Source organism: Oryctolagus cuniculus, chromosome 2, assembly GCF_051225735.1.
Source record: "Oryctolagus cuniculus isolate XC-2025 breed Fujian yellow rabbit chromosome 2, ASM5122573v1, whole genome shotgun sequence".
In the NCBI taxonomy this organism is placed as follows: Eukaryota; Metazoa; Chordata; class Mammalia; order Lagomorpha; family Leporidae; genus Oryctolagus; species Oryctolagus cuniculus.
The window spans coordinates 181,736,608-181,763,827 of record NC_142868.1 but is presented as its reverse complement, the minus strand read 5'-3'; the positions used below and the strand labels follow the sequence as shown (position 1 = coordinate 181,763,827).

At 54.7% G+C, this 27,220-nt stretch overlaps 1 protein-coding gene across 3 annotated transcripts in view; it reads right to left on the bottom strand.

Annotated features, from left to right (window-relative positions):
• Positions 1 to 13,685, bottom strand: part of KIF3C (kinesin family member 3C) — a 48,907-nt gene extending 35,222 nt beyond the window's left edge. Inside the window, exon 1 of one of the 3 annotated variants that reach the window (XM_051843125.3) lies at positions 11,527 to 13,685. In XM_051843125.3, the coding sequence (XP_051699085.1) occupies positions 11,527 to 13,077 (1,551 nt within the window). In that variant the 5' untranslated portion in view covers positions 13,078 to 13,685. The remainder of the gene's footprint in view (positions 1 to 11,526) is intronic. The other 2 variants (XM_008254660.5, XM_002709977.6) reach the window with 2 other exon arrangements.
• Positions 13,686 to 27,220: the final 13,535 nt, after the last annotated feature.

Below are 27,220 nucleotides of genomic sequence, written 5' to 3'. Positions count from 1 at the left end.
ACAGTGCTATTTTCAGAGCAGTGCTGCTATCTTGGGGATCCTCTGCCCTGGGGGACGGAAATCAGGACACTGAGTTTGAGGCTCTTTCTTGAGTGGCTCGAAACACAGCGAGCACGACAGCTGTTTCAAGTGCTAGGAATTCTCTCTTCAGGAAGAAAGCCCGGGCGTCTATCCTGCCGGTCAAGATGTCACTTAGGGTGCCTGCGTGAAACACCAAGTCCCTGGGCTCGAGTCCCGGCTCAGGCCCTGGCTCCAGCTTTCGGGGAGCCAGCAGTGATGACTCAAGTAATTGGGTTCCTCCCTCCCATGTGGGAGAGACCTGGACCTGAGTTCCCAGCTCCTGGCTTTGACGCTGGCCCAGCCCTGGCCACACCAGGTATTTGGGAAGTAAACCAGTGAATGGGAGTCCCTTCCCACCCCCCAAATAAATAAGTGTTTAAGAAAAAAGAAAACAGGAAGAAACAATGAGAGATTGAGAGAAATTTCGGCCAGGGAGCGAGGGGCGTACACCCTGGTCTCGGCCTTGAACTGGGCAAGGCAGGATGCCCGGAAGTGCTTCAGGCCACGCTGGAGAAGAGCGGGCAGAGACAGTCAGCCCTGAAACTTTCAAGTAGATGAAAACCATGAGTAAAACCACTAGAACAACGCTTCACTCCCAAGCCAGCTTGTCTCTCCATTCCTCTTTCCTACAAGCTTCAGGAAGCACCCTTGTCTAGGGGGTGGGGGTAGTGGTGGGGGTCACGGCCTCCAGGCTCCCAGTGAAGGCCTGGCCATCCCTTTCCCTCCTGCACTGCCCGCACGCAGGCTGCTCCCTGCCTCCTGGCTCCCAACCCACGGCTCCCCAGGTGAACCAGCAAATGGTACAAAGAGCAAGGAATCATCTACCTATCACTTCCTCCAACCCCTGGCAGGGGAAGCCACTTGTCCACAGCCACAGGATTACCAACAACTGGTGTAAATGGGTATGGTCATCAACCTGGAGTTCCCTCAATTATTCATCACCTTCAAGCAAATCTTCCAACGGGATCTTGACATACAAAGGAACAAACAAACAAACAAAAAAATCAATGGAAATCGAACTAAAAGATACGATTATTTTTGGTGCAAAAATTTCTAAATCCAAGCACCTGTCTGTCTTCCCCCCAACAAAAGGGTTTTTCCCCTTGAAGAAATTTACATTACTTTTTGTTCAGTTGAAAAAAGTAACATACAATTATGAAAAAGGTATAAAAATCCTGGCTTCAGATCGTCACAGCTCAGGCTGTTGCGGCCATCTGGGGAGGGAACCAGCAATGGAAGAACTCTCCCTCTCTGCCTCTGCCTCTAACTCTGCAATTCAAATAAATAAAATAAATCTTAAAAAAAAAAAAAAAAGTGGAGCCAGAGGCCAGCACTGTGGCATAGTGGGTAAAACATCGAGTCCCAGCTGCTCCACCTTCTGATCCAGCTCTCTGCTGTGGCCTGGGAAAGCAGCGGAAGATGGCCCAAGTCCTTGGTCCCCTGCATCCACGTGGGAGAACCAGAAGAGGCTCCTGGCTCCTGGCTTTGGATTGGCCCAGCTCCAGCTATTGATTCCATCTGGGGAGTGAACCAGTGGATGGAAGACTTCTCTCTCAGCCTCTGCCTTTCTGTAACTCTGCCTTTCTAATAAATAAGTAAGTCTTTAAGAAAATGAAGAAACAAACAAAAAAGCAGAACCAGGACTCAAACCCAGGCATGCTGATTTGGAATGCGGGCATCCCAACTGGTGTGTTAACAGCAGTGCCAAATGCCCACCTGTACTTGTTGATTACATAGGTGAATGGCGCTGGGCTGAGGGCAGAGGCTGGGCGGGGGTTGGAGGGTTGCATCATACGGAGAGGCAGAGATGAGTTAAGCACCTCGAGACAACAGGTTCCCGCTGGGGCCTGTTAGCCAGGGATCCGACATAAATGCTTCCTTTCTGAGCCGATGTCACAGCAGGGATGGGAAGCCTGCAGGCTATGGAGCCAGGCAGATATGGGCTCTGAATTCTGGCCCTGCCTCTTCCTAGGTGTGCGACTTAGAGTTGTTCATTCCTTAATATCCCTCACTGTCATGTGAAGATAAAAATAGCACTACTCCAAGTAGACATTTAGTCTAATGGTTAAGACACCCGCATGCTATACCAAAGTGGCTGGGTCACTCCCTAGTTCTGGCTCCTGACTCCAGCTTCCTGTCAGTGCTGATCTCAGGGGCAGCACTGTTGGCTCAAGTACTTGGGTCCCTGCCACCCACATCGGAGAACTGGGGCATATTCCCAGATTCTAACTTTGGCCTTATCTAGCCCTGACTCTCATCTCATGGGCATTTGGTGGGTAAGCTGGTAGATGGGAGCTTTCTCTCTCTCTCTCTGCCTCTCAAAAAAATTTCTTAATAATAAAATATTACTATTTCACAATAGTACTATTTTGAGGATTAAATAAAACAACATAGGGATGAGCATTTAGCACACTGCTTGGGAAGCCCACACCCCACATCAGAGTGCCTGACCCCATATCAGAGTGCCTGGCTGTCTCACATAGCAGATTCCTACTGATGTGCGCCCTGAGAGGCAGTAACTGACGACTCGAGTACTGGGGTCCCTGCCACCCACACGGGAGACCCACATTTGAGTTCCCAGCTGCTGACTTTGTCTTGGCCCAACCCTAGCCATTTCATGCATTTGGGGAATGAACCAGTAGGTGGGAGACGTCTGTCTCTCTCTTCCTGCCTTTCAAATAAATAAAATAATTTTTTAAATAAAGTAAAGTAATGCACAAAAAGAACACACCAGAGGGGCAGGCATTGAGACACTACAGGTCAAGCTGATTCTTGGGACACCTACACCCCATCTCAGAGTGCTGGTTTGAGTGCTTCCAATGCAGCTTCCTGTGAATGTATCTGGGAGGTAGCGTATGATGGCGCAAGTGCTTAGGCCTCTGATATCCAAGTGCGAGATCCAGATGGAGTTCGAGGCTCTGGCTTTGGCTTGGCCCAGCCCTGCCTGTCGCAGGCATTTGAGAGTAAACCAAACGGAGAGAAGAGCTCTTTTATTTTTATTTATTTCTTTCTTTATTTGAAAGTCAGAGTTACACAGAGAGGAGAGGCAGAGAATGAGAGAGAGAGAGAGAGAGAGAGAGAGAGAGAGAGATCTTCCATCTGATGGTTCACTCCCCAGTTGGCCACAATGGCTGGAGCTTCTTCTGGGTCTCCCATGCGGGTGCAGGGCCCAAGGATTTGGGCCTTTTTCAACTGTTTTCCCAGGCCATAGCAGAGAGCTGGATGGGAAGAGGAGCAGCTGGGACTAGAACTGGTGCCCATATGGGATGCTGGCGCTTCAGGCTAGGGTGTTAACCCACTGTGCCACAGTGCCGGCCCAGAGAAGTTCACTATTTCACTCTCTCTCTCTGCCTTTCAAGTAGATGAAAAAACAAACAACTAAAATGTGATTGGGCATCTCTAATTGTTAAAGTGCTTTTGAAAAAAAGACGTATCAGAGTGCTTGGCATTAGGCACATATGGAAGAAAGGGTAGCTCCCATTATTATTACTTTTTTTTAAAGATTTTATTTATTTATTTGAAAGACAGAGTTACAGACATAGAGAGGCAGAGACAGAGAGAAAGGTCTTCCATCCACTGGTTCATTCCCTAAATGGCCGCAATGGCCAGAGGTAAGCCAATCTGAAGCCAGCAGCTTCTTCTGGGTCTCCCACGTGGGTGCAGGGGACCAAGGACTTGGGCCATCTTCCACTGCTTTCCCAGGCCATAGCAGAGAGCTGGATTGGAAGTGGAGCAGCCCAGATATGAATCAGCACCCATATGGGATGTTGGCACCACAGGCGGAGGCTTAGCCTACTATGCCACAGCACCAGCCCCCTATTATTAATGTTATTGTCATTATTATTTATTGTCATTATTTTCCTGCTGGCCCACCTGAAGAAAGGTAAAAGCCCACAGGCCTGTTATCTAGTGTTCTGTTAATAGTTTCACTCAGCACCTGGTACTGCTCTGCTGGGTACACCAGGGAGGGAAGACAGTCAACTAGAAAGTAACTCTTCAGCATGCCCACAAGTCAATGCCCAGGAATTTCTCAGGGTGTCAAACATTTCAGACACACTGACTCAAATGGCAGGTGCCCTGCGGGCTCTGAGCACAGGGGTCTGCCTTGCCCAGCCCCTCAGTGGCAGGGCTGGATCTGTGGTGAGGACCATTTTCTCATCCACGCAGACACGCCACCAGGCTCAGCAGCTCTAAGTGCCCCCGACTGGCCAGCCACAGCCAGGACAAAGCACCCCTCTCCAGCTGGGTCCTGGGCCTTTCCTTCTGGTCCTCGGAATACAATGAGAACATTATCACAGCCACTTCATCCAATGTCTCGCTACCCACCGGCTGTAATAAAAGCCAACGCACAGCCGGAGAAGGCCGGCGCTGGCCCCAAAGGCCTGCTGAGACGCATCGAACCTCAGATGGAGACACATTAGTCTTAGGTGCTTCCCGCCAGCACAGGGAAATTCTGCTAAGTGACCACACCCTCCGGGATGGGAAGGAATGCCAGTCATGGCTCCCACCAAGGCCATGGACTCCGACTTAGAAGCCAGGCCCGGCTTGCTGCACAGGCCACTTGCTATGTGGATCCTTCTCTCGAGGGTCTGATTGGGGAGGGTTCAGCTGGGATGGGGAGCAGGGTACACAGTGCCTGATCACCCCGCCCCGTAAGTCTCAGAGTATCCCACACAGGGCTTGGGGATGTGCAGATGTGCAGATGGAACCAGACAGATTCTGGAAAAGCAGATGCTCCCTAGGTTATCTTTTTAAAAAAGATTTATTCATTTATTGAGACGAGAGTTGGAGAGAGAGAGATCTTCAATCTGCCGGTTCACTCCCCTCAATGGCCATAACTGCCAGGGGTGGGCCAAGCTAAAGCTAGGAGTTTCTTCTAGGTATCTCATATTGGTGGCAGGGGCCCAAGCACTTGGGTCATCTTCTGCTGATTTCCCAGGATATTGGCAGGGAGCTGGATCAGAAGTGGAGCAGCTGAGACACAAACTGGTGCCCATATGGGTTGTTGGCATTAGAAGCAGTGGTTTTACCTGGTATGCCACAATGCTGGTCCCCACCCACTTTTTTTTTTTTTAAGATTTAATTATTTATTTGAAAGTCAGAGTTACACATAGAGAGAAGGAGAGGCAGAGAGAGAGAGAGGTCTTCCATTGCTGGTTCACTTCCTAATTGGCCTCAACAGCCGGAACTGCACTGATCCAAAGCCAGGAGCCAGGAGCATCTTCCAGGTCTCCCAAGCGGGTGCAGGGCCCAAGGACTCGGGTCATCTTCTACTGCCTTCCCAGGCCACAGCAGAGAGCTGGATTGAAGGGGAGCAACTGAGTCTCAAACTGGTGCCCACATGGGATGCCGGCACTGCAGGTGGCGCTTAACCTGCTACGCCACAGTTTAAAACAGCTCAACTCTAACTTAAAAAGGTTTGGGAGCCAGCTCCCAGCTAATGTGCCTAAGAAAGCAGAGGAAGATGGCCCAAGTGCTTGGGCCCCTGCACCCACGCAGGAGACCCGGGTAAAGCTTCTGGCGCCTGGCCCAGCTCTGGTCGTTGCAGCCATTTGGGGAGTGAACCAGAGGATGGATGGTATCTCTCCCTCTTTCTGTAACTCTAACTTTCAAATAAATAAATAAATAAATAAATATTGAAAAAAGGAAATTCTTTCTACGGAGCTTAACCTGCTTCCATAACTGCCACTTGTTGGTTACCAGGGACATTACAGAATACAGAAACAGTGCAACCAGCATGTTGGGTTCAAAGGATGGGGTAGACCAGCTGGCTGTGGGTCTCCTACTGGAGTAAGTTGCTTGAGAGATTAACTGCAGCCAGACTGGTGGGCTTTGAATGCTGAAATAAAATGTGATGTGTTTGACACATCAGGAAAGCGGCCACGGGAAAACTTCCATCAGCCAGCTAAAAAGAACGTTAATAACAATTATTTGCTGACCACTAACATGCCAAGAACTGTGCAAAGTGCTATACATTGATTATTGTATTGAACTTCTCAACAGCACTAAAACGTGGGTGTGAATATTAACCCAGCTCAGGGCTCATGGTCTCAGAACTAGCGCCTCACTAAACCCAGACCTGCCCGACTCTGAGGCGCAGGTCCTGGACGGAGCTCCTCAGAATGAAGTCTGCAGAGATGAGGACAGGAGTCTCGCGCACAGAGCGAGCGGCCAGGGCCGCCAGCCAGGGGTTTCAGTCGAGCCTCTCCTCAAGGGGAGCCCCAGTCTCCAATCCAGCCCTTTCTTGCTTCAAAACGCCACTGACCCATCTCCAGTGGGGCTGGATTCTGTCCGCAAATTCCACATGTGGGGCGGGCGCTGTGGGGAGCAGTAGGTTTAGCCTCCACTTGCAGCGCTGGCATCCCATATGGGCACTGGTTCAAGCCCCAGCTCTTCCGATCCAGCGCTCTGCTGTGGCCTGGGATAGCAGTGGAAGATGGCCCAAGTGCTGGGGCCCCTGCACCCATGTGGGAGACCTGGAAGAAGCTCCTGGCTCCTGGCTTTGGACCAGCCCAGCTGCAGCCATTGCAGCCATTTAGGGAGTGAATCAGCAGATGAAAGTGCTCACTCTCTCTCTCCCTCCCTCTCTCTCACTCTGTGTCCAAAACTCTGCCTCTCAAACAAATAAATACATTTTTTTAAAAAAGTCCACATGTCTTCTACAGCTCCTGTCATTTCACCACCTCCCCAGCAGCCAGTTCCCACCCTGATGCTCCTAATTCTTTCAGCATCAAGAGCATTCCATTTCATGTCAAACAAAGCTGAGTTTAACCAGATCTGCTATATGAAAAGCATGCAGCCTGGGCCAGTTACTTAACTACAATGGGCCTGGCTTTCTCATCTACAAAATGGAAACAATAACATCGTTCCTGTATGGATTAATGAGACAATCTGTACATAGTATCATGCTTGGCACAAAGCAAGTGTTCAAAATGTTATTTTTATTGCTATTGTTTTTCAGGTTTGGACTCCCTCTCCTGCATCCTCATGTATGGTTAATTCCCATGCTGAGAGGACACGAATAATTCAGTGTGGTTTATGCTCCCTACAGTGACAGCATCCCTCTGGCTTTTGGGGCTGCTTCTGCAGGGTCTCCTTTCCACGTCCCTCCACAGAGAGCTGGGCTCTGGCCAAGCCCCCTGCTCTGCTCCCCGCAGACCTGCCAGCCATGGATCACACCCAATACTGCGATTTCAGCCTCTCTACTTTGGCTCAAGCCCGCACTGTGTCTTTCCCTCTTTTCCCTCTATGCAGCTGGACCCAAAGCTTTAGAATCCATTTAATGCAATCCCTCCAAAAAAAAAAATCTATTTCAAAATTAGCCATTTTAAAATAACTGTTTATTCATTTATTTTCATCTACTTGAAAGGCAGAATGACAGAGAGACAGAGGGAAAAAAGAGATCTTCATCTACTGATTCATGCCCCAGAAGCCAACAACAGCCAGGGCTGGACCAGTCCAAAGCCAGCAGCCCACAATTCCATTCGGATTTCCCACATGGCCAGCAGGGGAAGACCCAGGCATGTAAGCCATCATCTGCCACCTCCCAGCATGCATCAGCAGGAAGCTACATTAGAACTAGAGATGTTGGGACTCAATCCCAGGTACTCCAATATGGGGTACAGGCATCCCCAGTGGCAGTTTAACCCACCACACCAGGACATTTGCCCTTAAAGTAGTCATTTTAAGAAATTTTCTTGGGGCTGGCGATGTGGTGCAGGGGGTTAATGCCCTGGCCTGAAGCGCCAGCATTCCATATGGGCGCTGGTTCGAGACTCTGCTGTTCCACTTCCCATCCAGCTCTCTGTTAAGGCCTGGGAAAGCAGCGTAAAACAGCCCAAGTCCTTGGGCCCCTGCACCTGGATCCTGGCTTTGGATCGGTGCAGCTCTGGCCATTGTGGCCAACTGGGGAGTGAACCATTGGATGGAGGACCTCTCTCTCTCTTTCTCTCTGCCTCTCCCCTCTCTGTATAACTCTTTCAAATAAAGAAATTTTTAAAAAATTTAATTAAAAAAAAGAAATAAATTTTCTTGGAGCCAGCACTGTGCTGTAGCAGGTAAAGCAACCACCTGCAATGCTGATATGTCATATGAGCACTGGTTCAAGTCCTAGCTGCTCCACTTCCCTGTTCCTGTGCCTGGGAAAGCAGCAGGTGATGGCCCAAATGCTTGGGCCCTGTACCCACATGAGAGACATGTAAGACACTCCTAGTTCCTGCCTTTGGCCTGGCCCAGCCCTAGCCATTTAGGGAGTGAATCAGCAGATGGAAGACTTTCTCTCTCTCTCTCTCTCTCTCTCTGTAACTCTTTCAAATAAATAAAACAAACCCCTAAAAATTTTTTTTCTTGCACAATTAAATCTGAGTCAAGCAGGCCTTCACCCAATCTGCATGCACCCACCAGCGCGCCTCCAGGATGTGCGCTGTGCCCTGACTCGTGCATTTTCTCTGGACAGTACCGAAGAGCTGAGCTTTCCCTCAGCACTGTGGGTCTGCTTTGTCACCTCCTCCTCTTCCCTCCCAGGCCTTGCATGACACCAAGCCCCCCAGCCCTTGGAGACACCACTAAGTATGGCTGGCTAATGACAAATGCTAAACAGAGCCCTGACCACCAGCACAAACGCGCACATCTGCACATCTTCAGTCCCCTGCGGCCGGCAATCCACAGGGCAAGTCGGAAACGGGGAGGAAGGGAGGCTCCAGGAGCCAGGCGTGGGATTCGCACACAGTGAGGGGAGAACAAAGGGAAAGGGAGCCTCGGAGGTGGCAGGCAGGGAGGGCGGGCGAGGCAGACTGAGCGTGAGTCAGACAGGGAACGAGGGCACTGGGTCGCACCAGCTCCTGCTCAGCTGCCCCCAGGGGGGAGCAGGGCGGGTGAGAAGTGCAGTGGACCCCACAGCGCAGAGAGCAGGGACAGGAGGGAGCTGAGGACGGGGAGCAAGAGCTCAGCTCATTTCTAGGAGGGCCCAGAGCTCCCGCTTTCCTGTCTGGCCCTGCTCCCGAAGGCTGCAGGGCCACGGTGAGGCGGCCAGGGGGCAGGTGAGGCAGCAGTGAAGCTAACAAAGCTGCCAGTCCTGGCAACCACGACACCTCCCGGAAGACAGAAGCCGCCCTGTGGCTGCTAACACCTCCCATTTATTTGGAGCTTTCAACTTATTTCACACAGCCTCACATGAATGATCTCATTTCATCTTCAGCACAACCCCGGGAAAGAAGAGGCCTGAGGATGCCATCCTAAAAACAGCCCCCCCCCCCCAGGCATGCCAGAGGGGCTGGGGGGAGGCTGGGACCCAGGTCTAGGCTCCACCCTGAGCTTGCTCACGGCTGACTGTCCGGGGCTGGGTGGGACCAGAAGTCACCGGACACAGCATCATCCCCGCCTGGAATTTCCCAGACACCCCTCCCCGCTGGCTTACATCCAACACCTGGCACAAAGTGACCATTCCAGCCCCTCCCCGGGGAGCTATGTCAGGCAAGGCCTTTGTCGTGAGTCACACAGTGAGCCCACAGGGAGGACCTGGTGACGATCTCAAGACAGCTCAGGTCTGGGGGGCACCAGAAGACTCGGGTCCCAGCCCCGGCCCTGCCACTCGCCAGCCAGTATCACTCCACCTCTCCATCCTCATTTCACTGTCAAATGAGAACACTAATGAATACCCACGTCTTGGGGTTGTTGGGAGGAACAAATGAGATAAAGATGTCAAAGTGTTATTTACATAAAAGTGAACCACTCTGATTATCAAGTGCAATGGACAGAGGCTGGACCGAGGACCAGAGTCTGGATTCTTCCTGCCTCACCTGTGTGGCCCCGGGCACAGCCCCTGCCGGCCACAAGGCTGCAGCATCCCCTGGGCTACACCGCTAGTGCAGGAATTCTGGTGCTGGCTTCTCTGCTTGACTATCCTGCCATCTGTGCCTTGTGTTGCCTTTGATCCTAGAAACCTTATTAAGGAGAGCCAGCCCGTTCTCAGCAGCGGGAACCTTCCAGCCACCCTGCCCCTCCTACCCATCTCTCAGGGGGCTGATGGGTGTTCATTGCCCCCAGCTTCAAGGAGGGGGAGGTCTTGCGGAGAAACAAGCGACAGACTGAGCAGATAAGATTCCCCAGTTGCAGAGTCTGGCCTGCCGGGGATGGCTGATTCTAACCACCCTGTCTTAGCATCCGCTTCTCCCAGGACGGCCCTAATGATGCCAGGCCCTGATGCCTCCCTTGAGGAAGCAGCTCAGCACAGCCCTGGCTGAGCTCACGGAGGTGAATTAAATATTCAGCACGCAAGGCTCGCGGCGCAACACATCCCCACCTCACAGACAATGCAGCCAGCCCAGCTGCCACTCTTCCAGGGGCTGTAGGCTGGGCTTCCCTGCCCCCAGCTCCCACTTCTGGGCAGAACAGGGAATGGCGATGGCTGCCTCTTCCCAGCAAGCTCATGGCTCCCTATGTCCTTCCTCCAACCCCTAGCACAGAAGGCTCTGGGGGCCTGGAAATGCCTGGACTAGCGAGTGGTGGCATCTGCAGCACTGAAATGAAGCAGGTCTGTGGTGGGCCAGGTGGCGCCTGGGTAGCTCAGCCCCACTTAGGGTCTGGAGGCTCCCACAGGGAAGCGCACAGTGAGGCTCTGGCACCCCTCAGGGCAATGGGGGACTGGGTATTATTGTGATGAGGCCTGGGTGGGGGCTGATTGGTTTGCTTTTCAGAATAATTCAGGTCAGCTTGGCACAGCCTCCGAGATGTCCAGGAGAAGGGAGACCGAGGCCTGGAGAGAGAGAGGAGCAACGTGCGCAAGGTCCCTCGGCGAGGAGCAGTGCAGCTGGCCCGGCCTCCAGGGCTCTGGTACGGGGCCAGGGCTCTTTCCACCCCACCTCCTGCAGGACCCTGCAGCGCCTTCCTGCTGACACCGGGCCAAGGGCCCACTGGGTGGGCCTGGGAACCATTTTCACGGGGAGTATGCTCCATTCGTGGTCCCGCCCATCAAAGAGCAGACCGAGGTCCGTGGGTTCCAGCTCAGCTCTGCCACTCTGTACACAGCAGTCTGGGACCTGCCACTTCTTTGTGCCTCAGTTCCTTGCCTGTAAAGGGGGATTAAGAACTGCCAACTTGGATGAGATCATACATGGCAGGGACTCCGTAAGCAGCAAAGTGCTACCCACCTGTCAGTCGTCACTAAAATGATGCAGGTCAGAGGATGCTACAGAGGGAGGAAGCCTCAGGGCAGGAGGCTGCGCCGGGCTCACACTCACGAGAGGCTGCGGGCCTGCCTGGCCATCCCCAGACCTGGTGGACCCTCTGCTGGGACGGCCAGCAGAGACCACCAGCTCTGCTTTGTGTGTGTGTGTGCATGCGTGTGCACGTGTGTGCCTGTGCCTGGCACTCCACGAGGACAGCCAGGGGCCCTCTGGGCCGGGTCGCAGACCCTCGGGGGAGCCCTGCAGGGAGCCCCCACGTGCCCAGGCTCGCCCGGGCCCTTACCTTGTACTTGGCGGCGAGCAGCTCTGTGGCCTGCTGCTCCCGCCGCAGGTCCTCCAGCATCTTCTCCTTCTCCTCCAGCAGCTTCTGCTTCTCCTCGCTCAGCAGGCTGCGGTCGTCCTGGATGGCCGCCTTCTCCTCCTCCAGCCGCTCCTTCTGCTCCTGCAGGTAGTTCTCCATGCCCTTCTCCAGGGCCGGCTCCAGGAGGGGCTGCGGCGGGCAGTGGTTGTTGTTGCTGTCGTCCTCGTCCTCCGCCACCCAGGCCTCCGGCACGGCGCCCTCGGGGTACCCGGCCGGGGCCGACACGGCCTTCTTCCTGCGGCCGCTCTTCCTGCGCGGCCGCTTGCCCAGCATCCCCTTCCTCTCCAGCTGCGCCTTCAGGCGGGCGATCTCCTCCTGGAACTCCCGCAGCAGCGTGTCCTTGGGGTCCTCGTTCACCCGGGGCTTGTTCTTGATGTTCTTGGCTCGGTTGGCAAAGCGCAGGGTGGACAGGCTCTCGTCGTAGCTGTGAGAGGCTGGTCCCAGCGTGGCCACCATGATGGTCTTGGCATTGCCCCCTAGAGAGTCCTGGAGCAGCCGGGTCAGCTTGGAGTCCCGGTAGGGGATGTGGGTGCTTCTGTTGCCCGCCAGGGCGGCGATCACGTTGCCCAGGGCTGACAGCGAGAGGTTGATCTTGGAAGCTTCCTTGGGCCTCTCTCCGCCACCAGCCCCGCCGCCCCCGCCCCCTCCACTGCCACCGCCGCCACCCGCGGCTGGTGCGGCAGTCCCCCCGGCTGCATTGGGGCCTGCCTTGTTCTGCCTCTCGCTGCCAGCCAGGTCCACCAGGTTGAGCTTGCCCACACGGATGTGGTCCTGGCCGTCAGTGCCCCGCTCGCTGCACTCTACGGTGATGACAAAGATGGCATGCGAGCGGGAGCTGAGCTCGTTCATGTGGGTGCTGCCCACCGCCCGCGCCTGGTTCCCCAGGTTCATCACGTGCTCAATCTCCTTGACGTTCTTGGTGACGAAGGAAGACAGGTCCTTGATGTAGACGCCGGTCTCCGGGTTCTCCTTCAGCTCCAGCCTCTTGCCCGGCTCCTTGGAGAGCAGGTCCCGGATCTCCTCCTGGTAGATCTCCAAGTAGGAGGCCCGGACCAGGTACTGCTGGTTCTGGGAGCGGGAGATGTGCGTGAAGATGTGCTCGAAGGCGTTGGGGATGACGCCGCGCAGCTCGGGCTCCACCCAGGTGCCCTGCATGGTGTAGGTCTTGCCGGTGCCCGTCTGGCCGTAGGCAAACACGGTGCCGTTGAAGCCCTGGAGCACCGAGTCTATGAGGGGCCTCACGGTTTCGTCGTACAGGTCTGCCTGCTTGGAGCTGGCATCGTACACGGCGTCGAAGGTGAAGGTTTTGGGCAGCTCCCCGGGCGCGGCGCGGGGGTTCCGCAGGGTCACCTGGCCCAGCTTCACGTCCATGGTCAGGATCTGCTCGTGACCCGCAGCCTCCTCCTTCCTGCTGAGGGGGCGGCACCGGGCCACCACCTTCAGGGCCTCGCTGGCCTTGGTCTTACTGGCCATCTTGCCGCCCGGCAGAGTCCCGCTGTGCGCTCGCTGCCCTAGGTCGGGATGGGCGCGGGCCGCGCAGCCCCCGGGCGCCGCGCCTCAATCCGCATGCGGCCTCCGAAGGTGGGGATGCTGGCGTGGCCCCGCCGCTGCTGCACCAGCGGGGAGGAGGAGGGGGAGACGCACGGTCAGGCGGAGTCCCCGGGCAGCCGAGGGAGCAGCGCCGGCCCGAGGGCAGCGCCCGGAGCCCGCCCCATGCCGGGGCAGAGGCGGCGCTGCCGTAAACAGCCGCGGCAACAATGAGATAAAGGAAGAGGAGAATGCGATGGGGGTGGGCGGCAGAGCTGTCTCCTCCGCCTCCGCCTCCTTCCGCTAGGGATGCATGGCGGGGCCGGGGCGCCGGGCGGCGGGGTCGCGGCCCTCGCGAGCGCAGAGGCTCACCTGGAGTCCTGACCCGCGCCGGGGGCACCAGTCATCGCAGCCCGCGCCGCTGCGGCTGCCTCCGCCCGCGCCCCCGCCGCTGCCGCCGCCGCGGGAGACTGACGGAGAAAAACAGAGGGGATGGGGCGGAGCAGCGGCGGCCCGAGGGATGTTGCCGCCGCCGCTGCCGCCGCCGCCGCGCTGCGGCCCGGGCGAAGCCTCCCGGCTGGGGTGGGGCGAGGGGCGGGGCCGCGGGGCGGGGCGCGCGGGCGGGCGCGGCCGTGCGCGGGGAAGGGGGAGGCCGCGCAGAGCACGTCGGGAGTTGTAGTCCCGCCTTTGTTGTCGGCCGGCGCGGCGGGCTGCAGCGCCCTCGCGCGCGCTCGCGTCCGGGCGGCCTCTCGCGCCGCGGGCGAGCCCTCGAGGGACGTCAGGCGCGCGCCCCCGCCCCCGGTCCCGCGGTCCCGCCCTTCCGGCCCGCAGGTGTCCCCCCCTCCCCACGACAGTCCCCTTCAGGGCGCCTGCAGCGCCCCCCACCGCCTAGACGTTCCTGGTTCAGCTTGCAGCTCCAGGGCCTGGGCTGCACCCCCAGGGCAGGGCAGGAGGGGCCGCGTCTCCTCGCCCGCGTCAGCACCCGCAGCCTGCTCGCGCGACTCCTGCGTCGCTGCCCCGCGGCGTGCCGACTCTGCAGCTTCACCGCCCTGACAGTGCACTCTCGCAGTCCACCCCCGCCCCGCACCTGCTGCACCCCAGGCCCCCAGCTAGGAGCCGCACCCTTCTTGTCCGTTAGGAGCCAAGTTTGGCTCCGTAAGCGGCTTTGCCCCTTTGTGCCTTTCCCAGAGACCCTGTCCTCTTCTGCACTTGGGGCGCCGCCACTTGGACACCACTGGCACCTCCTCCTCCTCCTCCTTCGTGGTGCCTTCCCTGACCCCTGGGTTTTTTCCATAGCAGAAGGAGGCATCGAATTTGCATAAAACACAACCTGCATTCCAGTTCCGGTTCTGCTCTCCATCCAAGCTGGGACTGGAGCAGCCACCTGCTTTGCCCCAGCCTCCCTTTCCTCATCCGTTTAAGAGGCTGTCTCCTTCACGGGGTGGGCGGGCAAGCGGCTCCGGGTTCCTGGAGCATCCCGGAGACCAGGCGTGTGCCGGATGCTCTTTTCGGGATCTTCACTCCCTCCCACTCTAGGGTGCAATTTAAGTGTAATTCTACAAGTGCAAGGACAAAGTCAAAGTCCTTTCCGTGGAGCACTGGGTGGGGACTGAGTCCTCCCCCCAGATGTGTCCCATCGTGTCCTTGGAGGGCCCAGAGCCTTTGCCGTGTCTTCCCTGGGGCTGGAAGGTCGAGAGGAGGAGGAGGCATGAGGCTTGGCTGGGAGCTCACTCACCTCTGCAGTGTCCTGTCCGCCCTCCACCCTCTTCTTGATCGGGCTCCACTGCTTGTGAGTAACTTGGCTTTGGGACCAGTTGCCGGGTGGGGTTTTGGCTTTGTAGACTGACTTCTCTTGGCTGTGACAGGCTGACTTCCGGATGGACCACTTGGCTCTTAAGCCATGTTCCTGTTGCATTTGGCTTTGGTTTTTGAACGCCCTTTTCTCTGCTTTGGCTGACACATCTGATGCTACGGCTGGATGAAAGGGCCACCCCCTGGGAGAGCGTGCGTCCAGCTCTTCCTGTATGGGACGCAGATCGGAATCTATTGCTTCTAAGACGTGTGACTCTGAACGCACTGTTGAACTTGTCTGAACAGCTGTCCCAGCGGGAAACCTGGGGATGAAGTGACCATGTGGGTGAAGGACGTGGGAGGCACTCGCGAAATAGTTTTCCTTTCTTTTCTCCTTTGAGTTCAAGCCTATTCACCTTCTACCCAGTCAGAAAGAGAGAGGGAGAGGGATGGGGTGGGGGAGGGGGAGGGGAGGGGCGAGCTCACATCTGGATCACTCCCCTGGTGCCCACGACAACAGCTGGGCTGGGCCAGGCCGGAGCATGTTGCTGAGAACTCAATCCAGGTCTCCCACGTGGGGTGACAGGGACCCAAGAACTTGAACCACCACCTGCTGCCTCCCAGAGTGCCTTCGCAGGAAGCTGGAATCTGGCGTAGAGCCAGGACGCACACCCAAACCCTCTGGTAAGGGCTACAGCCACCTGACCTGTTAGACCAAAACCTGCCCCCGGTGCCTTCCTTCTCAGCATCGTCCTCAACCCTTCTTCCTCCCTCCTACACACCTGCACCTCCAGCCGCTCTGATTTGTCTCCACGTCTTTGCCCCTGCTGTCTGCTTCGTTGCCTGAAACGCCCTCCTAAGTGACCACTCCGGTCTACACAGCCTCACCTCCATTCGCTCTGCCGCTCAATGCGGCCTCTCAACAGAGACTCTTCCCCAGGACATCGGCGCGCCACGGTGCCAACTCCAGGGAGCCTTGGACATAACCTACCTCCCTTCCCTTCTTCATGAAACTCACCTCTCATGGCGCCCATGACACTACAGTGTTTTGGGTTTTCTCCTATGGATCCTATATGTTCTGGTTCCTTACTTCCTGGTCTCCTTAACCAAGTTGCTCCCCCTCAACTCCAACATTAAGATGTTGGAGCTCTTTAAGAAATAATGATAATAAAGGGGCCAACGTCATGGTGTAGTGGGTCAAGCTGCCGCCTGCGATGCCGGCATCCCATATGGATGCCGGTTTGATTCCTGGCTGCTCCACTTCCAATCCAACTCTGTGCTAATGGCCCAAATGTGTGGGCCACTGCTACCCATGTGGGAGACCTGGAAGAAGTTCCCGGCTGCTGGCTTTGGCCTGGCCCAGCCCCAGCCATTGCAACCATCTGGGGAGTGAATCAGCAAATGGAAGATTTCTCTCTTTCTCTCTCTTTTCCCCTTTATCTGTGTAACTCTGACTTTCAAATAAATCTTTTTTTTTTTTATTTATTTTTTTTTTTGACAGGCAGAGTGGACAGTGAGAGAGAGAGACAGAGAGAGAAAGGTCTTCCTTTGCCGTTGGTTCACCCTCCAATGGCCGCCGCTGCAGCCGGCGCACCGCGCTGATCCGATGGCAGGAGCCAGGAGCCAGGTGCTTTTCCTGGTCTCCCATGGGGTGCAGGGCCCAAGCACCTGGGCCATCCTCCACTGCACTCCCTGGCCATAGCAGAGAGCTGGCCTGGAAGAGGGGCAACCGGGACAGAATCCGGCGCCCCAACCGGGACTAGAACCCGGTGTGCCGGCGCCGCAAGGTGGAGGATTAGCCTATTGAGCCACGGCGCCGGCTCCAAATAAATCTTTTTTAAAAAATTAAGATGTTGGAGTTCACCAAGAGCTGGTCCTAAGCCCCTTGTCTGCCACCCTCTAGTGTCACTGCTGCTCATGGCTTCTATTATTGTCTTGATTCCTAAATTGGTATCGTGAGTCCAGGTTTCTCCTCTGAGTTCCAAACCTATAAATCCAATTCAGTAATGGACAGATCCTCTTGGATGCCTCCCAGGCACCTGCAATTCTCTCCTCCAAATTTGCTGCTCCAGAAACGGTCCCTTGCTCTGTCAGCAGCACCTCCCTCAGGCCTAGGACATCCACTCAAAGCCCGCATCGACTCTACTCAAATGCTTAAGTATTTCTCAGCTCTGTCTCTGCTCGTCCACCTCCCTGGCCACTGTCAGGTCTTCTCTGGCCTGGCCTCCTACAGGAGCCCCCAGTCTGGCCTCCCCAGCTCTGCTCTTTCTGCACACCCAGCGTTTGTTTACAAGTCAATCTTCTTACAAGATGTATCGGCTCATGTTTCCCTGTGCTTCCCACTGCAACGCCCCGGTACTGCAGGACCCTGTCCCCTCTCACACCACTCTCTGCCATCCCCCGGTGCTGCAGTCAGCATGGGCTTGTTCCGCTCCCTTCCAGCTTCCTGCCACAGGGCCTTTACACATACGGTCTGCTCCCAGCACATGTATCCTCATCATCCACGCCTGGATACCTCCTCTTCATCCTTCCAGTATCAGCCTGCATCTCACTTCCTGGGTAGGAAAGACGCTTTGTGTGATCCCCCTCTGTAATATGTCCTCATCCTTCCCAGCTCATACTCTCGTGGAACTTAGCGTATTCATAATTAAATGACTACTTATCCACCTCCCTGTTGTTATATGAAAACATACCATGTCTGCTTAGCTCATCTTTTGTATCCACAATAAGCAGTCCAGTTTCTCATATGTGGTGTATTTTTTTAAGATTTATTTATTTATTTGAAAGTCAGAGTTACACAGAGAGAGGAGAAGCAGAGAGAGAGAGAGAGAGAGAGAGAGAGAGGTCCTCCATCCGATCATTTACTCCCTAGATGGCCGCGACGGCCAGAACCGCGTCAATCTGAAGTCAGGAGCCAGGAGCTTCTTCCGGGTCTCCCACATGGGTGCAGGGGCTGAAGGACCTGGGTCATCTTCTGCTGCTTTCCTGGGCCATAGCAAAGAGGTGGATCGGAAGTGGAGCAGCCAGGTCTCGAACTGGCGCCCATATGGGATGCTGGCACTTCGGACCAGGGCGTTAACCTGCTGCGCCACAGTGCTGACCCCATATGGTATATGTTTAATCAATTTTTGTTGAAAATTTTTGTTGATTTATTTGGGAGGCAAGAGAAGGCGATATGTAAACAGAGAGAGCTTCCATCTACCAGCTCACTCCTAAATGTCCAAAACGGCCCCCAGGAGCCAGGACCCCCCACCCCCCCAGGAACCAAGAACCCCCACCCACCCAGGAGCCAGGACTCCCCCACTCCCCCAGGAGCCAGAACCCCCCCAATCCTTCAGGAGCCAGGACCACCCCCCAGGAGCCAGGACCCCCCACCCTCAGGAGCCAGGACCACCCACCTTCCCAGGACCAGGACCACCCACTCCTTCAGGAGCCAGGACCTCCCACCCACCCAGGAGCCAGGACCACCTACCCCCCAGGAGCCAGGACCACCCCCCCCAGGAGCCAGGACCACTCCCCCAGGTACCAGGACCCCCCCCAGCCAGTACTCCCCGCCAGGAGCTAGACTGCCCCCCACCAGGAGCCAGGAATTCAGTCCAGGTTTCCCACACAGGTGGCGGGAACCCAATTACTTGAGCCATCACCACTGCCTCCCAGGGTCCACACTAGCAGGAAGCTGGAGTCAGCAGCCAGAGCTGGGACTCAGACCCAGCCTCTCCAGAATGGAAGGTGGTTATCCCAACCAACAGGCCAAACACCTGGACTCAATTTTTTTAAGATTGTATTTTGTTTTACTTTATTTTTAAGGATTTATTTATTTGATTTGAAAGGCAGAGGCAGAGAGAGAGAGAGGTCTTCCACCCAATGCTTCACTCCCCAAATAGCTAGCAACGGCTGGAGCTGGGCTAATCTGAAGCCAGAAGCCAGGAGTTCCCTCGGGGTCTCCCACGTGGGTGCAGGGGTCCAAGGAGTTGGTCCATCTTCCACTGCTTTCCCAGGCTATCAGCAGGGAGCTGGATCAGAAGAGCCAGGACTCAAATCAGTGCCCAGGTGGGATGCCAGTGCTGCAGGCCAGGGCTTGAACCTCCTGTGCCACAGTGCCAGCCCCTTGTCTCCATTTAAAAAAAATAAACTAAATAAATCTGAGCCCCACGTGACTGTCACCTCTGTTGGGAAGACTTCTATGACCCCAGTCTCCAGACTCTGCCAGAATGAATCCGTCCCCTCCTGATTCTGTAGCTCACTCTTAGCTCCTCTTCCTGGTGCTCACGGAAGCCACACTCGCACGGTGGTTAACAGAGTCTGTTTGCCGCTCTGTAGCATGTGTCCCCAGCATTGGAGCGGTGATCTTGGCCTTTGGTTCTCTTCCCCAGACCCAGCATGGCTGTGTCTACACTGCAGGTCCGCACGGATCGTTAAACAAATGAACGAAAGCTCAGATAACTTCAGGCCAAGAAAATGGTGAGGAGACCAAGAAGTGCCAGTAGTAAACCCTCGTGTCTGTAGAGTGGTTTACAATGAACAAAGCGCCAACACATTGATTAGTCCCTGGGCCCTCACAATGATTCCAGAAAAGGGGAAACTATTAATATACCTGTTTTGTAAGAAAATTCCCAAGTTTCAGACTGATTGACTAGGGAAGGAACTCCAGTCCTGAAGTGGCCTGGTCGCTTGCAGCCCCCAGACCCGCAGCCTGCAGATCTTCCCTCTGTGCCTCAGGGTGAGCTTGCTGTGCAGGGGAGGGGCACATCAGTTGCTTCCTTATCCCAGCGTGAGCGACAGCTTCAGGTCGGCTTGGTGGGAGGAAGGAGTTCCTTTGCTTCATTTCCTTGCTAATGAAGGACCTTTTTTCTCTCCCAGGGGATTCCACACCAGCATCTTCTTCCAGGATGGTCCTGGTAACAACACAGGGCAGACTACACTAACACGACAGGGTCATTCGGGGTCTGTAGGTGCAATTACAATCTCTGCCAGCAGAGGGAGACATGACTGTGTCACAAAATTACTGGATTAGCTCCCAATTTCCGGGCTGTCAATCACTACGATGTTATCTAACTGGGAGTCCCCCAAATGTGTCCAAACCCAGAGGTTTTTAAAAGTTTTTATTTATTTATTTTCACTTTATTTGAAAGGCAGAGAGACACACGCAGAAACATAGAGATCTTTCATCCGTCCGTTTGCTCCCCAAGTGCTAGCAATAGCCAGAGCTAAGCCAGGATGGATTCAGGAGCCTGGAACCCAATCGAGGTCTCCATGTGGGTGGCAGAGACCTAAACACTTGAGCCATCATCTGCTGATTCCCAGGGTGCACATTAGCAGGAAGCTGGGTCAGAGTGGAGGAGCCGGGACTTGAACCGGGCGCTTTAATCTTCACATTAACTCAGCGGGTTAGTGGCAGCACAAGGACTTGGGTTTCCCAGTCCAAAGCCAGCATTTTTCCCACCCTCCTGTGCTGAGTTCTGCAGCTCAGCTCTCAATCCACACCCTATCCAGATCGCTCCATCTTCTTCCAACACTTCTGTCAACTCCTGCCTCCCGATAAAGACTCTCCTGCCTCCTGCGAGCCTCCGGAGTCTCGTCTTTTCCTCACCTTCTGTGGCAACTTGGACTGGGCAAGGAGCATGCCTTTCTTTTTTTGAGAGGTGGTGAGACAGCTCTCATTTGCTGGCTCACACCCCACATGCCTGCGATGGCCAGGAACTCAATCCGGGTTTCCCACATGGAGGACGAGAACCCAACCTTGAGCCATACCACTGCCTCCCAGGATTCTTGTGGTCAGGAGCCAGAGGCAATCCCTGATCTGAGGCACTGCAGTGCGGGATGAGGGCATCTCCACCACCAACCTAAATGCCCACTCCAGTGAGCTCTTCTGTGGCGTTATCCGTTCATCTCTGAATACAGAAGATGCCTGCAGTGACCCCTAGTGGGCACCTGAAACCCCGCAGAGTTCCAAACCCTTTAATAGTCTTTTCCTATATAGACATGCCTATGATAAACTTGAATTTATAAATTAGGCACCGTGGGAGACGACCAATAACTTATTTTTTTTAAAAAGATTTATTTATTTATTTGAAAGGCAGAGTTACAGAGAGGCAGAGGCAGAGAGAGAGACAGAGAGGTCTTCCATCTGCCGGTTCACTCCCCAGATGGCCGGCGACAGCCAGAGCTGGGCTGATCTGAAGCCAGGAGCCAGGAGCTTTCTCTGGGTCTCCCACGCAAGTGCAGGGGCCCAAGGACTTGGGCCATCTTCCACTGCTTTCCCGGGCCACAGCAGAGAGCTGGATCCAAAGTTGAGCAGCCAAGTCTCAAACCGGTGCCCATAGGGGATGCCGGTACTACAGGCCGTGGCTTTACCTGTTATGCCACAGTGTCGGCCCCATCAATAACTTCTAACAAAACAGATCAATTCTAGCAACATGCTATGGTAAGAGCCGTGTGAATGCGACCTCTCCTCCAGGACGGCTTACTGTACTGCACCCACGGTTCTTGCTGACCTCAAGTGACCCGAGCACCGCAGATTGGGGGTCCTGCACATCCTGTTTCCCCAGCTCCCCAGCTCCCTCCCCTCTGCTGTCTGCCTTTCAGTGTCTTGTTGCAAGAGCAATTTACAGACAGCTTTAGAAGAGTTTTGGCCATTGTGTCTCCCCGTTTGTTTGTTGTTGATGGAGAGTCCTGCACTCTTCCCTCGCATGTCATCCTCCGACAGCTCCTATCTGGATCCCACCTACAAAACCTACTGACCCTGACCCCAAAGCGCCTCACGCCACCACGGCCACTTCCTGGCTGGTGCTGCCTTCCGGCAGCCTCTGGGCAGGGGTCCCCGCTGGCTCCTGGCCGCCCCCGCTCTCCCTCCACACAACAGCCTCCGCCTTCCTTATAAACCCGGCCTGGAACTTGGCCACTCCCTGCACTTGGCCCTGCAGGGGCATCTCATCACTCCCTGCTTGAGGTCCGAAGTCCTAGCCAGGGTGCCTGGGCCTTCCGTGGCCCAGCCCCCGGGGCCTTCTGCCAGCTCCCGTCCTCCTGTTCTCTGCTCTTCTCACTCTGACCCGGCAGCTCTGGCCTCGGCCCTCGGCGCTGCCCCGCGCTTTCCCGGCCTGGGCCCTTGCCCTTTCCGCTCCTGCGAGCTTTGCCCTGCGCGGCTGCCTGTGGTTTCCCTCGCTCACTTGTGTTGCCACGTCAGCTCCTCGGAGAAGCTTCTCTCCTCCTAAAATACGTCCTTATCGCTCTCTGTCCTTGCTGATTTTCTTCCTAGCACTTACCACGATGGACCTTCTAGATGTTTCTCTCTGGACATGGGTTATCTCCCCATTGGCGGTAAACACCATGAGCGAATTTCCTGCTGCATCGCAGTGCCTCGGGACATGCCTGGTTCATGATAAGTTTCCAGGGAAGATTTGCTTAATGCAGAAATGGTGAATGCAGCTGCTGATAGCCGTCACAAACAGCATTTTGAATGAGCTGCTTAGTGTAATGCGCATTACTTTTATTGTGAAATGTTAGGTTGTGTCGTATGCGTGGTCATTTTCTAGACGACTAGATTGGGAGGTGGGTGTTAGGGCACAGGGGGTTAGGCTACCACACAAGACACACAAATCCCAATTCAGAGTGCCTGGTTCAAGTCCCAGCTACTCTGTTTCTTATCAAACTCCCAACTCATATATATCCTAGGAGGCGGCAGATGATGGCCCGAATACTTGGGTCCCTACCACCCACATGGGAGACTTAGCTGGAGTTCCAGACTCCTGGCTTCGGCCTGGCCCAGCCCTGGCTCTTGCAGGCATTTGAGGCAGTGAACCAGCAAATGAGATATATCTTTCTCTATATATAAAATAAATAGACATTAAGAGTAAAGATCAGACTTTCACACACTTTAGTCCAATAAAGCACTCCCTCAGAAATGCGCACCATACATATATTTTTATTTATTTATTTTTTTTTTATTTTTTGACAGGCAGAGTGGACAGTGAGAGAGAGAGACAGAGAGAAAGGTCTTCCTTTGCCGTTGGTTCACCCTCCAATGGCCGCCGCTGCAGCCGGCGCAGCGCGCTGATCCGATGGCAGGAGCCAGGAGCCAGGTGCTTTTCCTGGTCTCCCATGGGGTGCAGGGCCCAAGCACCTGGGCCATCCTCCTCTGCACTCCCTGGCCACAGCAGAGAGCTGGCCTGGAAGAGGGGCAACCGGGACAGAATCCGGCGCCCCAACCGGGACTAGAACCCGGTGTGCCGGCGCCGCTAGGCGGAGGATTAGCCTAGTGAGCTGCGGCGCCAGCCTGCGCACCATACATATAAACATAGGTTCAGCATCTCTAATCTGAAATGCTCCAAAGTGTGAACCTTGCTGAGTCTCTACACGACGGCACAAGTGGAAAATTCCATCTGACGTCACTGGACAGGTCACAGCCAAGCAGAGGTGCACTAGAAGATGTTATAAGCGTACCCTCCGGCTATGTGGATGAGGTGTGTGTGAAACAAGTGAGTTTGGGGTCTCATGCCTGAGTATCTCATTGTGTGCATGCAAATGTTCCAAATTTTTTAAAAAATGAAATCCAAAAGACTTCTGGCTCCGAGTATTTTGGAGAAGGGATACGCGGCCTGGGCGCTGCTGAAGGCTTGATTGCAAATCCGCACCTGCGCAGCCGCAGGCCAGGCCTCTAACAGGGCCGTCGCTGACTTCCTGGAAGCCCCTGCGGGAACTTCCACCCTCACAGTCCCTCTCTCCTCTCCTGGTGAGCCCTTGCTTGCTTTTTCCTTGTTTTTTTACCCTCTAAAGAGAATGGCTTTGAGTCACCTGTTTTTCCACTCTGTGTAAACACATGCAGTGTTTATCCTTTTGCATCTACTTTTCCTCCTAAAGCTTCCTCCATGCAGAAGTGCGTTCCTCATCCGAGCCGGCCCTTGTAGGAATCGGCCGCCCGCGGCTACCCCAGGGGATGTTGGGTGACTTCCAGTTTGACGCTATCACAAGTTATCCGGCCATGAGCATCGCCGTTCATATCTCCTGTGAACACTTTTCCGTTGGGTGTTGTCTTGGTTTAGGATGCTATAACAAAATGCCATAGCCTGGCTACTTTATCATCAGTAGTTGTTTCTTTCTCACATTTCTAGAGACTGGCAAGTCTAAGATCAAGGTCCTAGCAGGTCTGCTGCCCGAGAGGGCCCACTTCCTCCATAAGGGACCCCGTCTTGCTGCGTCCTGTTATAGGACTGGAGGGTCTTGCCTTACTTATAATGGTACTAATCTCATTTATGAGGGCTCTGGCCTCAAGGCCTAATCCCCTCCAGGAAGCCCCACCTCTATTTTTTTTTAAGCTGGATCTCCTTTAAATGATCTTAAATTTATTTTTCGTATTCTTTTTTTTTTCTCTAAAGATGTGTTTGTTTATTTGAAAGGCAGAGTGACAGGGAAGGAGAGACAGAGATCTGCCGTCTACTGGCACACTCCTCAGAGGGCTGCAACCATAGAATTAGGCCTGGCCAAGGAACCCGGAACTCCCTCCAGGGCTCCCGAGTACTTGAACCATCACCTGCTGCCCCCAGGACAGGAAGCTCACTGGCAGGGGGCTGGATCCGAGGCGGAAGAGCCGGGACTCAAACAAAGCACTCTGATTCGGGGTGCAGGTGTCCCAGTGGAGACTTCGGCACCAGACCGAATGCCTGCCCCAGCTCCACCTCTTAACATTGTCACCTTGAGGTTAAGGATTTCCGCAGAATTTCGGTTTGGGGACAGAAACCTTCAAACCCTGTCCCTGGAGGTGGAGCCCCCGGGTCACAGGAGAGAGCCTTTTCCTCTTTAGTGGACGATGCTAAGTGTGCACTCCCAGCGCTGCAGGAGCTTCTGGCTGCCTCGCCCCAGCCCCAGCCGCAGCCCCAGCCCCAGCACTTGGTGGTGTCACTGTAGCTGTAGATGTTTGGTATCTCATTGCCTTTTTTTTTTTTTTTTTTTTTAAGATTTATTTATTTAGGCCGGCGCTGCGGCTCACTAGGCTAATCTTCCGCCTTGCGGCGCTGGCACAACGGGTTCTAGTCCCAGTCGGGGCGCCAGATTCTGTCCTGGTTGCCCCTCTTCCAGGCCAGCTCTCTGCTGTGGCCCGGGAGTGCAGTGGAGGATGGCCCAGGTGCTTGGGCCCTACACCCCATGGGAGACCAGGATAAGTACCTGGCTCCTGCCATCGGATCAGTGCGGTGCGCCGGCTGCAGCGCGCTGGCCGCGGCGGCCGTTGGAGGGTGAACCAGCGGCAAAGGAAGACCTTTCTCTCTGTCTCTCTCTCTCACTGTCCACTCTGCCTGTCAAAAAAAAAAAAAAAGATTTATTTATTTATTTGAAAGTCAGAATTACAGAGAGAGAGAGGGAGAGAGGGTGAGAGACAGAGAGATCTTCCATCCGCTGGTTCACTCCCCGGATGGCCGCAACGGCCAGGGCTGAGCCAGGCTGAAGCCAGGAGCCAGGAGCTTCTTCCAGGTCTCCCATGTGGGTGGCAGGGGCCCAAGCACTTGGACCATCTTCCGCTGATTTTCCCAGGCCACCAGCAGGGAACTGGATCAGAAGTGGAGCAGCCGGGACTCAAACTGGCGCCCATATTGATGCAGGTGCTGCGGGCGGCAGCTTTACCTGCTATGCCACAGGGCTGGCCCTCTTCCTGTGATTTCATTTCAATTGCCCTCATAATGAATACAGCTGAGTGCCCTTGGCATTTCCACGTTTTTGCAGAAGAATTGCCTCTTTGAGACTCTGCTCACTTTCCTGTGAGTGGTTTTTCTTATTGCTTTTAATTATTATTTTATATTTTGGATATGAGCCTTTCACGGCTTACCTGCATGGCAAACCTCTCTGTGGCTTGACTTTTCATGATGCCATTATTTATTTATTTATTTGACAGATAGAGTTAGTGAGAGAGAGAGAGAGACAAAGAGAAAGGTCTTCCCTCTGTTGGTTTACCCCCCAAATGGCTGCCGCGGCCGGCGCACTGTGCTGATCCGATGGCAGGAGCCAGGTATTTCTCCTGGTCTCCCATGGGGTGCAGGGCCCAAGCACTTGGGCCATCCTCCACTGCACTCCTGGGCCACAGCAGAGAGCTGGCCTGGAAGAGGGGCAACCGGGACAGAATCCGGCGCCCTGACCGGGCCTAGAACCCGGTGTGCTGGCGCCGCAGGCAGAGGATTAGCCTAGTGAGCCACAGTGCCGGCCCCTCGTGATGCCATTTTTAGAACCAGAGTTCCTGGCCGGCGCCGTGGCTCACTGGGCTAATCCTCCACCTTGCGGCGCCAGCACACCGGGTTCTAGGCCCGGTCGGGGCGCCGGATTCTGTCCCGGTTGCCCCTCTTCCAGGCTAGCTCTCTGCTGTGGCCAGGGAGTGCAGTGGAGGATGGCCCAAGTGCTTGGGCCCATGCACCCCATGGGAGACCAGGAGAAGTACCTGGCTCCTGCCATCGGATCAGCGTGGTGCGCCGGCCACGGCAGCCATTGGAGGGTGAACCAATGGCAAAGGAAGACCTTTCTCTCTGTTTCTCTCTCTCACTGTCCACTCTGCCTGTCAAAAAAAAAAAAAAAAAAAAAGAACCAGAGTTCCTTTATTTTATTGAAAAATATTTTTATTATTTTTATTTTATTGGAAAGGCAGAGAAATGCAGAGAGAGAGAGTTCTTCCATCTACTGTCAGGCTGTGAATGCCCACAACAGCCAAGCCTGGATTGGACAGAAGCCAGGAGCCCAGGACACAATCTGGATCTCCCACGTGGGTGGCAGGGACCCAAGTACTTGAGCCATCATCTGCTACGTCCATGGTGTGCATCAGCAGGGAGCTGGGTCAAAAGTGGAGCAGCCAGAACTTGAACCAAGCCCCCTGAAAAGGGACGCAAGTGACCCAAGGGACAAATTAACCACTGAGCCAAACACCTGGCCAGATTTCCTAATTTTAATGTAGTCATTTTTATTAGTCTTTTCTTCTGTTGTTACTTTTTATGTCTTGCCCAACCCCAGTGTCACAGATAATCTCTATTGTTTTCTGAAAGCTGATTGATTTGAATGGCAATGTTACTTGATAGTTCATTTCAGATCATAATTTACTTCATATCAATCTCTCTAATATTACACATTTAGGCTGTCATTGATGTTTTTCTTTTAAAGATTGAATGATCTATTTGAGAGGCAGAGTCACAGAGAGAGAAAGAGGTCTTCCATTCGCTGGTTCACTCCCCAGATGGCCACAACGGCCGGAACTGGGACAGTTTGGAGCTAGAAGCTTCTGCTGGGTCTCCCACGTGGGTGCAAGAGCCCAGACACTTGGGCAATGTTCTGT